The sequence below is a fragment of the Lutjanus erythropterus genome, chromosome 4 (genome assembly GCF_056507025.1).
Source record: "Lutjanus erythropterus isolate fLutEry1 chromosome 4, fLutEry1.hap2, whole genome shotgun sequence".
In the NCBI taxonomy this organism is placed as follows: domain Eukaryota; kingdom Metazoa; phylum Chordata; class Actinopteri; order Lutjaniformes; family Lutjanidae; genus Lutjanus; species Lutjanus erythropterus.
Genome location: NC_139320.1, coordinates 15,609,497 through 15,621,661, shown reverse-complemented (window position 1 = coordinate 15,621,661; position 12,165 = coordinate 15,609,497). Strand labels below are relative to the sequence as shown.

Sequence of the window (12,165 nt, the reverse complement as noted above, 5' to 3'; positions counted from 1 at the left end):
AGAGGAGAGGAGGATACAAGCTAGAAGACATTAGAAGGAGCTCTGTGCAAAAGCATCAATCTTTACCGGTCTGCTGGGTGATTGAACATGGAGCTGTGGTGGATAGAGAAGAGTAAACTGTCAGTTCAGAGGGATAAACACATCTCTTCCTGCCATCCATCATTCCTGTCCATCAGCAGGAATGTTAAAGTAACCGTTGCTATACAAAGGCAAGCACTCCACATGGCTCACAGTGTCTGAGTTCAATTACTTCAGACTGAAAAGCCTCTGCAGTGCAGCTGTGCAGGCCTGAGCAGTAGCATGCAGAGCACTGCAGACAAAAGAAGCTACCTATAGAGCGGGTATATTTCCTGCACTAATGCCAAGATTCAAGCTTAAAGGGACAGTTAACCCCAAAATCAAAAATGCATATTTTTCCTCTGGCGCTGGGGAAAATACAGCCCAGAAGCCAGATCTGGCCTACTGAGAGGTTCCATGTGGCTCACAAGGCCATCATGAGCACTTACAAATATTGCAGTTACAATCTAACAAAGACAGTCAATACCATTTTGCTTACAGTTAAACGGTTACTGAGCCTTTATTCTGAAAGGAGTCAGTGCTGTGCTCACTGGTAACAATGTTAAAGAAGTGTATCTTTTACATTAAACTCTTACTCTATTCTCTCAATGCATTCTCTCATATATACATGTTGTTTACAATGTTCTTGTTGCTGCTCCTCTCCATGCAAGAATCCAGAAAGCATGGCAAGTCGTAAAAAAGGTTCTGGACCCTGCCAACAAAAATAATTAGCCCACAGTTCATCACATAGCAATTCAGAAAGGCTGGCAAACAACAGGAGCGCATCACTTTGTTAGCCAGCTATTACAGCATTGGACATCTACATGCTGTTGTGGCTGATATTCCATTATTGGAGATTTAGTCATTATATGGACCTTATATGACATTTGTGCCCACTGTTAATGTTTACATCCCGCGCTGTTGCGAGCACAAGTCTCCTTTTGATTTTGGGGCGAAGTGTCCCTTTACTCTTCAGGAAATACTGACATTTTCAATTTTTTTTAATCCCATTTCCTCATCATAAAAATCACTGGCTTTTCTTTTGGGTCTTTGAAGAAGAAGCATGTTTTTCCCCAGAGGAAGCTCTGCCTGGAAAACATGTTTTGATGGGAAGTTCAAAAAGCAAATACTGTGTGTCCTTTTCCTTCAATCATCAGTAGAATAAGGTCAACAGAAGGTGAGGACATATCTACACTTCATGAGCTGATGAAACAAGCTGCATATTTAAGACACTTTACACCCAGTATTGCATTGCTAAATGTACATAGATACAGAAAACACAACCAGAACTGGTTGGTGCGACACACAAACTGGTAAGTCCTGCCATGTTTAGTAAAGGGAAACCATTCAACTTTCACACAGAAGGTGACAGAAAGTCACACTCGCTACAAAGCATACACACACTCTGAACAGTAACCCATCTACAACACATTTAACTTAGCTGTGGAATACAAACTATCACATTATAACTTGAGCCAGTGAGGCAATATCAGATGATACGATATTATTGCAGATATACTTACATCAGTGCATATTATTTTGGTCAATGAGGACCGAGAAATTGCACTACAGAAATACCAAAGCAGGTTTGTGGTCATTCAGAAACAAGTGACACCATCTGTCCACCAGAGAGCACTAAGTTCAGTCTCGTTCAGTACTTGCATGTCATTATCGCTTTTTTAGAAACTTTGAATTTCTGAAATATCAGTATCAGCCTAAAAAAAAAATCCAGTATTGTATTGTTTTGTATATGTATTATATATTATGCATGTTAGCAATTCAGTGTACTCTTCAATCCAGGCATGGAAACTAATTACCGGTGATGAAGGTGAGGAAGATGCGTGAACAGAGGAAAAACAAAGACCCGTTATACCAGGCAGCCACAGATTTAAAAAAAAATGCAAATGCAGATTGATGATTGAGTTTCACATGACTCTGTTGAGGGGTAATGTTACATTACATCCAGATTACTGCCACTGTTTCTGTTTTTACAACCATACCTGATTCTGCAGCGGGTGGTCGAGCTTTTTTTTTTTCTCAATGTGTTGCTACAAGAAGATGATTACAACAGCATGTTTGCACTCTCTTTATCAAACAGCTTTTAATTTCAGTGAAATGCTGCTACAGATCATCGCGCTGTGTCTTGTGAAATTAGATATTACAATGAGTAAACATAAGCGCTTCATCGTGGCTAAGGTGCAGCCACACAATAACTCCTCTTTTGCGCACTTTCATACTCTTTTGTGCGCACAATAACACCGTTTTCCTGCCATCTTACCACAGTAACTACAATAGTAAGTCAATGTCTCTTGCGTGCACAAAAATAATTCCCTTTCTTTTGAGCGTACACTGTCAAACTCTCACTCGAACTATAATAACTCAGTATTTCTTGCACCCTCAATCTCTCTTGTGGGAACAAAACTAACTCGGTTTCTCTTCCACACCTTTAAACTTTCTGCGTCTTGCACACTTTCAACCTTTCTCGCGCACTCTTTCGCGCGCAATAACTGTCTCTTTTGCACATTAACAGTCCCTGCACATCTATCGCTTACATTTGTTTCCTCTTGCAAATTTTGCTTGTCTTTTGTACTGCTGCACAATTATTTTTTCCCCATACATGTACATTTAGGGTTTTGCACATTGTTTCCTGTGTAAAAAGTGAATTTTAAACTCTTACTCTATTGTGCGGTAACTTTGCTAATTAAAGTGCTCTTTAAAGTGCTCTACAGCTGCAATTTCATGGTAGATGGAGTTGTCAATCAATTAATCGATTAGTCATTTGACAGAAAATTGATCATTCATTGATTAATCTGTAACTTCAAGCAAAAATTACATGTCCTTGTTAAAGCTTCTTAGGTCTAAGGATTTGCTGCATTTCTTTGTCTTATGTGATTGTAAATGCATTACAATCTTAGTGACATATGTTTTGCAAAATAATTTTCAGCCTGACATGTCCTAAATCAATGGCTGCCTAAAAGGTGGGGAAAACATGTTAAATGTTAAAATTAAAAATAAATGAAAAGGGAGACTTGGCCAGCAATGGAAGAGCTTATAAAGCTCCATCATGAATCCAGACAGGCACGTAGCAGGTAACACAAAGACCCACAAGTCATTACCTTTTTAAATTATTTCTTTATTTATATATATTTATTTATTCATCTCAGTTTGGTTGATATTCTTTTTAATCATTGTTGTTGCACTTTAGTATTTTTGTACTCAACAGAAATGAACATAAAAACAAAAAAAAAGACGAAATGAACCAATAGAAAACAAAATGAACCTAAGAAACGGGAGTAGAGCAGAGAGCTGGCTATCTGAGCAGGGAGGCTGGGATGGAGAAAAAAAAACAGAGGGGGAAGGAGGGAAGAGTTAAGACAGAAAAAAAGGGGAGAAGGGTCAGTCTGATCAGGCAGAAGATGTGTGTAAAACAGCAGTCTGAATCATCTGCAGTGCTTTCCATTCACTTGAGCTGTCCCTTCCTGTGTGCCACTGCTCTTCCCCCCACACGCACAGATCTGAAACAACAGCTACGGTAACATGTCATGATGTTGACCAAAGTGGAGCCTCTGATCTTAATTTTAGAGTTTCTATCCTGCCGTGGGACAGGAGACAATCCAATGTTTCCCATCCCAGCTGTTTCCTTTCCAATTCCCGACAAGTATTTCATTTCTTTCTCTTCCAGATCTCAGTTTTGGCTTGGTGTAAACAATGAGAGAAAACAGGAGGGCAGATCTGAAAGAGGCATGAATGAGAGCTGAACGGAATGGAAACAAGCTTCTTCTGCCGGATGAGACTCGTGTGGGAAGAAACAGAAAACAATTAATTCCATGAATCCATCCCACTTTACTGTTTACTCCAGTATTGCACTCTTGTTTTACTGCTGAGGCTAATCCCACCTGCTCTGACAAAGAGTGAAAGTTGGTAAACAGGAAGTGACACGGTGCAGATGGAAAGCACAGGCACTGCATGACACCATCTACAGTTCTCAGATGTATGTAGCATATGAAAAGTCAACCGTGCGGCCAGCTATTGTGAAATCTGGCCAGTTTAAACACATACAAGTGGAGCTTTAATGTTTGCACCACAGTCTTTTGCTAGCCCAATACAGACTCAGTATCCAAGGGTATTGTATATGGGTGGATAGATAGAGGTCAAACAATAAAATTATATTAGAAAAAAGGGAGGAAAAGGAGGTGGGGTTAAAACTTCTGCTGTGGTCCCCAGTGTGCTGTAGCCTCCATCTGGCCGTGCTCAAGCCCGACTGAGCTCAGGGCACAGACGTTGGTAGACATGTTTAAGGTGGGCAAACCATGCCCCGCTCTGACCACAAGTCCAATTCATACCGTTCATTCCTACGGTCACCTCCTGAAATGTTTCCCTTTGATGGTTTGGAGGTGCGTCCAGGTCTATCTGACTGCAACAAGATCCATTAACTGTTCATGAAACGCAGCCTCCCATTTTCCCTTCCAGGAGAACAGAGCAAGGCCGAAATGAGACAAGTTTTAAGAAAACCAAAAGAGGGGAGACAGGGGTTGAGTAATAGTAGTTGTAGTTTCTTCCCTGGTCATAGTGACAAGGTTAGTTTGAGAGGAGGGTCCATGTCCGTAAGGCGTTATCCGATCAGAAGCCGATGTAGTAAAAGACGGTGGGAGGATCACAGCAGATAGGCAGGGCAGCGAGAAAAAGAAGTGGGTTTGTCCGTCTCCACACTTGTGATGTTTAAGGATGATATGTCAGCTATTTTACAAGTTATTCCCTCGTTTTTTGTCTTTTTTTTAAGAGTGTAAAGTCTCTGTAGCACCCGAACCAACCCAGACAAAGCCCAAAGCCTGACCCTGTATAGCCTGCCACAACTACCCCATTATAACAGAAAACAGGCCAAACATCAACAAGAATGACAGTCACAACAACATCGATTGAAATGATACTTTAAAAAGCAACACAAAATAATTACTCTCCTCTTATTCAAGTGTCTTGATATAATAATATTAAAACAAATAAGAACAATCTTTTTTATGACACAGAAAGAGCACTGTCTCTCTTCTCTGTCTTCTTTTGGCTAGAAATCTCAAGATTCATAAAACAAAAAAAAAACAAAGAAGAAAACATTTTGAAGACATCCAAAAATACAAATGATAAACAATACCAATATAAAAAAGCCTCCCCAGCAACATCTAAAAACAACGACAAAAAAAAGGAAGGTAACAAAAAAGAAAAGATTCGATACAGAAATTGCAATAGCGTTCTATACATGGCATCACTGTACAAGGAAAGGAGCAAATGTCTGGTAAAACTACCCACAATGCAATACACTGTCACTGACACGGGAAAGGAGAATGGAGAAAAGGGGGTAACACAAGGTGGGGAAAGTTTGGGCTGCAGGAGGTGGGGAGGGTGGGGTTGAAAAGCAGGGGAACAGCATGACAGAGAGCAAGGAACAGCAAGGAGGGGTGGAAACAGACAGAGAAAGGATAGCTTGAACCGAAAGTGCAGAATTACTTAAGTAATCAAAGAACAATGTTGTCTTCCTTGCAACACAGAACTGTTTTTCCTTTAATAATAATAATAATAATAATGATAATATTCATTATAATAAAACCTCTTTTACAGAAAACAGTAATAACAATAAGATTAACAATATTGACCATAATGCCTACATGGACATTAGCCGTAAAAATGAATTTTAAAATGAAAAAAAAAAAAGAAAAAAGAAATGAATGCCAGAACAAAAAAGGAAAAAACAAAAAAGAGAGCTGGTTTGTCCTGTGCGATGTCACTGAGCTCCATCTTTGGAGAGAGCGGTTTTGTTGCCCATTTGGAGCCTGAACCAAAACACCCACCACCCAGCCGAAAAGGGAAGGGGGCCACCACTGCTGAGACTTCAGCCCGCTCCGGAATGATCTGCTGTGGGACAGCAGGAGGGGGGAGAGACGGAGGAGCAGACTGAACCTCGTAGACACCATTCCCCTCCACTCACCCCTTCTTCTCAGTCATGCACATACATACATACACACATACACACACACACTTAATGTGAATACTTTGGGTTTGTGGCAGCAGTGTGTATGTTTCTTTGTGTAACTGGACTCTTGCAAATATGACGGTATCGATGCGTTGGCCGATGAGGCACATAATGAACTATGCCAACAGCTGATAGAAGACGAAGGGTGAAAGGGGAGGATTAGGTTGGGGCAGCAGGTGGGTGTGGTGGGGGACTGGAGTGGACCGGGCTTCTTGGGGGAGGAGGTGAGGGGGTCGAGTCGAAAGAGGGAGGAGTGGATCCCCAATCTGCCCATGAAGGGAGGTGAAAAGAGGAGACAACCTGCGGCAATGAATGCTGGATGTCTGTGCAGAAAAATGCTGGCACTTTGACTTTTTGAACCCCGAGGCCCCACCTGTGACCCCCCCCCCCCACCCTTCTAATGTCTACACCCACCCACAGTAACCCCTCTCTCTTGCGCAGACTGCCCTCCCAGGGACAGATGGAGACAGACAGATGGACGTAGAGCGCCCCCGCTTGGGCAGACGACGGTGGTTTGGCGTGATGCTGCTCAACTCAAGTCAACACAACTCAGGATGGCTGATATGGACTGCTGTACACAGGATACACCCCATCCTAAAAGAAGAGAGGTGCAAAGAAGCAAAAGTGAATGTTTGGGATCCCTGATGATGTTACCAGGGTTATCTTGGCTTGGGCTTTAAGCACACATAAGTGTACACATTTTTAACAGGAATCTAATCTAAATCTAATCTAATAACAATACAATACTAATACTAATAGCTCTTAATGACACAAAAGGACATACAAATATACATCAGAAGCATTACAATGCATCAAGAACTTCTGAACTCCGGTGAATCACCAGAATCGATTTCCCCACATGGGTCCTGATGATGCAGGATAATAATCGCCAAAATTGTCCAGTCAACGAGTTATCTGTCAGTCTGTAAAACATCATTTTTTACTTTGTCTGAGTGCAATGCTAGATTGGTGAAGGACCCTTTTAACAATTATAACAATGACCTACATAATACTTTTTTGCCCCTGGCATAAATAGGATGAAGAAACATTCAAAACAAAACAGCATCTAGATGAGTGAAGAGCTTCAATCCAAAATAAAAAAAAATCAAAGGTAGTTTAAGGCCCTCTTTGTAAAGTCTCTCACAAACAGTGCCTCTACTAAATACTGACCTGATGGTGTGATCACTTAAAGTAATCCATCATTTTGTGTTATTTTTACACGTAAATATTGACATTTGAGAGTTTGATAGGTGTAAAAAAAAAAGCTTGATAGATTTGTAAAACAAAACATTAAAAGGTCCAAAGTTGGTAATACATTTTATCATTTTATACACTGACACTTTCCTTACATAAAGAAAATGAATGGATAAAATAGACAAAAGAAAATCAGGTAATAAACGTTGAGTAAACCATAAAAGCAAGGCCAAAAGCACTTAGGATGTAGCTATTATATGAAACTATAAATGTGACTCATTTATGGGGTGATGTGGAGCCAAAGGAGCCTGCTGGACAAGTTTTGACAGCTATCCTGCTCATTTATAGAATTAAATAGGTGATGCAGCCTGAGGCCACAAAAGTGTCTTACAGATATGGAAAAATCTTGAATTTGCATTTGTGTATGTTACCTGTTAAATGTGTTTGAAGCTATTTTAAGTAGGGGGTGTATCTCACTGACTGAGACCGATTCCATACATATCGATTCATGTTCAATGATATGATGTATCCTAAAATTTTGAAATGGCCAGCGATTTGGTTTGATATGATTCAGCTCTGTCATGATAGGATACGATGCAAGAAAAAACAATGCAATGTGTGAATCTTTACATTTTGATTCTATCAATGGTACATTTGTAGAGTGCTATTAGTTGCAAAAAGAAATCCTAATAGTTTTACTAAATATAGTAACAAGAGAGACAGAGAGGAGACATTACAGTGGTTTTAACATTTTATTATGAATCTCATGTGTAAAAAAGATATTGCAACCTAAATGAGAAACTGTGAGAAAACTTTAAAACTGTTTAAAATAGTATTTTTGAAGTAAGTTGATCTACACGGTTTCATATGAAGAGTGCTGTAGTTTTGATTAGTGTCGGGGAACAGTGATGCTCCGTGTTACCTGCTCTCACAGTCACATGACGTCTCTGTGGGTCTGTACTCTGCTGTCTGACAGGTTTTGTATAAATGATTTGCAGCAGTGTTTCTCACCTTTCTTATAAAACAAAACTTATTCTACCCTTGCACTTTATGAAAGTTCGGTGGTGCGATGTGGTACAATGTCACTTCTGTCGCTGTTTTCAGTGTGGTCTGTTTTGAGTAAATGAAGAGGAGACACAGGAAAGGGAGGAGGGAGCGCTTCTTTGTGTGAACGCGGCAGTAGCCATCCAGCAAGAGCGGTGCAGGCAGAGGCAGGACGAGAGAGAAAACAGAGGAAACTTACAGGGGCAGCTCCCTGATGCCAAAAATGAAACATATGCGCGTCATAATGGGATGTATCGATACGCTGGTGCTGTTTCGATTTGTTTCTGATTCAAGTTCAGCTTTTTACCGATACATGCCATCTGAACTGACGCACTCGTATCTAACACATTAAAGTCCAATGCATCGGATGCATGAGTGAATTGTTACACCCCTAATTTTAAGTATTCATGTATCAAAAGTTAATATAATCTTTTACTAACAAACTTTTGCTCTGTGTACATGTGTACCTGTGCTAGACCCCAGCCTGCTCCATGCTGTACTGCAGGTCAGGGGGCTTGTAGCTGAGGAGCATGTCACTGGTGCAAGAGGAGGGGTAGCAGGCCGCCGCATGGAGCTCCCCTTCAACATCACACACTGTATGAGAAACACATCTTTCACTGATATAGACAAAGAAAATCCACACAATGTTTCAAGAGTATTTGAAGGCAGATGAATGATGCGTCTCCTACTGACCAGACTCTTCCCGCTGGTGCAGCTGCTGGCTTCCTGTCAGTGACGTCTGGCTGAGAATGTCCGACATGCGGGCAGAGCTTAGTGCCTTCCCGGCCAACAGGCTCATCCCAGACATGGGGTCTGCCTGATCCTGAACAGAAAATGAACAGTTTGTGACAGAAAATAACCTACTGACACTTAATTAACAGCCTCTAGCAGCTATGGTAAGTCAGAACTTTGTTTGGATGATTAGATAAGTTGATAGTTTGTCAATGTCCCCCAAAAATCAAAATGATTATGACTTCTAGACTCAGTCAGTCATGCAAACATTTGCTTTTTTCCTTCAGCTATCCCACTATGACGTAATGTAATAGTCAGTGTACTACCTTAAGTAGATGAAGCAGAGACGAATACAAGCATGGAAGCTAAGTAATATATTGCTATAGATGGAGCAGCAGCAAAAGGTACTTTAGCCACTTAAAAAGTGTCTGCTCTACTTAGAATATTTTCACCACTTTACCTGGCCACCAGACAGCCTTTTCTGACTGGAAACAGCTGTTATGTAAGCCAAATATCACTCTCTCAAACCCGCCAGACTCCACTGGTCATTTTAACTCTCAGAACACAGGAGTTGCTGGTCTGCTGCTTCTTTGATCAGTTAGTTCGTGGTTTTTTTGTGTGACTTTTGTGTTTTAAAAGGATAGTTTGAATTCACTTAAGTCTTATAAGGCTTATAAAACTTTAATTTCCTGTCATAGAAGACTGACAAAGTAAAGCTGTGAAAATATTTGAAATATAGTGTACACTTAACCTTACTCTCAAGAGTCCTTTTTGGCCCAAAAGAAAAAAAAAAAGAAATCTTCCTGGAGTCACAGCTATTAAACTCTGTTTTCCTTTTGGATTTGTCGTAGCTAGTCAAGGAGACTCAAGACTTGTCACAGGCAAAATTTAGAGGAAAGGCACTGAGCCTTAGACAGAGCCTATGACATGCATTTTAGTTAACAAACTATTAAAACACTTTTATTTCGTGTATAAGCTACCTACAGCTTATATATGCTATAACTATCCCTTTAACATGCCATACAAATGTGAGACTGTTCTTGCCATCCAGTTTGCATGGTATCACACTTACAGTACATCGAAAACCCTAGTCTGATGAGTCATTTGTCACGCTGCAGGCTTAACTACAGCTTCTCATAACAAAGTGTGATCAGTGCGGTCTGTAGAAACTAGCAGTCAGGTTTCACTCACATAGGCATCGTCACAGGTCTGGATGGTGTGGTGGCGCTGTAGCTGTCCGCGGGACCTATAGGCGTCACCCTGGGGAGCTCGCGAATAGCCCACACCATTATGATCAGGCACCTCCATGGCCTGCCCTGGGGGCCTGCACTCCACGTGCTCAGGTTCTGACAGAATAGAGTATATATGTATATATGTATATGTATGTATGTGTATGTGTGTGTATAAATATATGATTTTTCCAAGATAAGTAAAAAAAAAAATAAACAGCTCTGGTGCGATTCTTAATGTCAACAATCTTTTGATGTACGTAAGTAACACAAAGGTGAAGGTTATACAAAAATATTTCAGTAAGTCAGGTCAGATAGTGGACTTGAAACCTTTGTTGCCAGTTGTATAGCAGCTGTGTGAAAAGGCCTTACCTCTAGCTGCTGGAGCACTCCTAATGTAACCACCATGTCTGTGTGTAGGGGAGCTGTAGGGCGGGGTGCCTCCTCGGGGAGGCCCCAGGAGCTCATGAGCTTCACCTGCCTTGGCCAGCAGGCCCTCATGTGGGTGATGGTAGCCAGCTGGCACCTCGTCCTCCTCCATGCTCTCTGAGTGAGGTAAGCTGGGGCAGGGTGCCTGAGGCGGGTGCTGCTGTGGCTGCACCTCAGGGGGTCGAATCTGGAGGAGGTGGTGGTAATGTTGGCCTCCGGAGGCACCCTGTGGTGTCGGTGGCTCTAAGCTCTCACCCTGGCTCAGCTGGCGGAGGAGCAGCATCTCTCCATACTCTTGGGGTGCACCACTGGGTGGTGTGGGGGGTGCTTGGCATGGCCGGGGGTTCTGCCTCTTCAGCAGGGCAGCCAGGTCCTGGGGGGGCAGCCTGGGGTCGGCGTGGCCTGTTAAAGAGTGGCGGGGGGACAGGAGGCCCTGCAAGGTGGGAGTGACATGCTGCTGTGGGGGGCGGTAGTCCAAAGGAGTTGGGGAGAGCAGGGCCTGCTGTAGTGTAGAGGGGGTGCCGTAGCTGCTGGTCCCCACCACCCCACTCTGGTAACCCTCCAGGCCGGGGACTTTTAGGGAGGCTCCCTGCAGGTAGGGGCTGTATGAGCCCACCACTCCAGAGGCGCCTCGGGAGGTGGCGTCACCAGAGAAGAGGTGAGGATTGAACTGAGTCTGGTCGTAGCCTGATGTGAAGCGACCAAGGCTGCGACTGGAGAGAAAGAGGGAACGCAGAGGATAATAAGCTACCTGTTGTCTAACAACATGCTCTCAGTCCTCACTACACTGTGCAAATACATCACTGAGTGCTCAACAATCTACAGAAGACCTTCATCAAATCACCACACACACAAAGCCTAGCAAACACTTCACAAGTAGAGTCCAGGTTTAAGTATTCACTGAGAGGTGTTAAGGGTATTTCCAAAGGATATATTTTGATTGTTAGACCTTCTCTCAGTGAAATCAGTCCTGACTCCAGGGGTACTTTTCAGAAGGATGATGATGTCAGGGGTCACAGGATGACTGATATCCTACTCTACATATATACTCAACAAAAATATTAACTCAACACTTTTGTTTTTACTCCCATTTTTCATGAGTTGAAGTAAAGGATGTCAGACTTCTTCTATGCACACAAAAGGTTTGTTCACAAATTGATTAAAATCCATGTTAGTGAGAAATTGTCAAGATAGTCCATCCCGCTGACAGAGGACAGGATGACCAATACTGATTTCTGCAGTCTTCATTCTGTCTAAATTTCACTCAGTGTTTTGATGTCAGGAATATGATTTGTTTTATTGACATTTCAGATTTGTTTCCAGTGAGATACTATTAAGTTTATATTGTGACTCTGCTGTTGTAAACATTACTGTTGCTGCTCTATAAACAACTTATAAAAAATATTCAATTCTTATTCTGTTCTGCATATATTTAAAAAAATGTTACATAAAAAAAAC

At 41.8% G+C, this 12,165-nt stretch overlaps 1 protein-coding gene across 3 annotated transcripts in view; it reads right to left on the bottom strand.

Moving 5' to 3' along the window:
- Window positions 1-3,169: 3,169 nt before the first annotated feature.
- Window positions 3,170-12,165, bottom strand: part of sik3 (SIK family kinase 3) — a 49,402-nt gene continuing 40,406 nt past the window's right edge. For all 3 annotated transcript variants that reach the window (XM_084717105.1, XM_084717107.1, XM_084717106.1), the window contains 5 exons: window positions 10,651-11,420; window positions 10,241-10,395; window positions 9,011-9,140; window positions 8,785-8,911; window positions 3,170-6,673 (listed from right to left, as the gene is read on the bottom strand). In XM_084717105.1, the coding sequence (XP_084573231.1) occupies window positions 8,790-8,911; window positions 9,011-9,140; window positions 10,241-10,395; window positions 10,651-11,420 (1,177 nt within the window). In that variant the 3' untranslated portion in view covers window positions 3,170-6,673; window positions 8,785-8,789. The remainder of the gene's footprint in view (window positions 6,674-8,784; window positions 8,912-9,010; window positions 9,141-10,240; window positions 10,396-10,650; window positions 11,421-12,165) is intronic.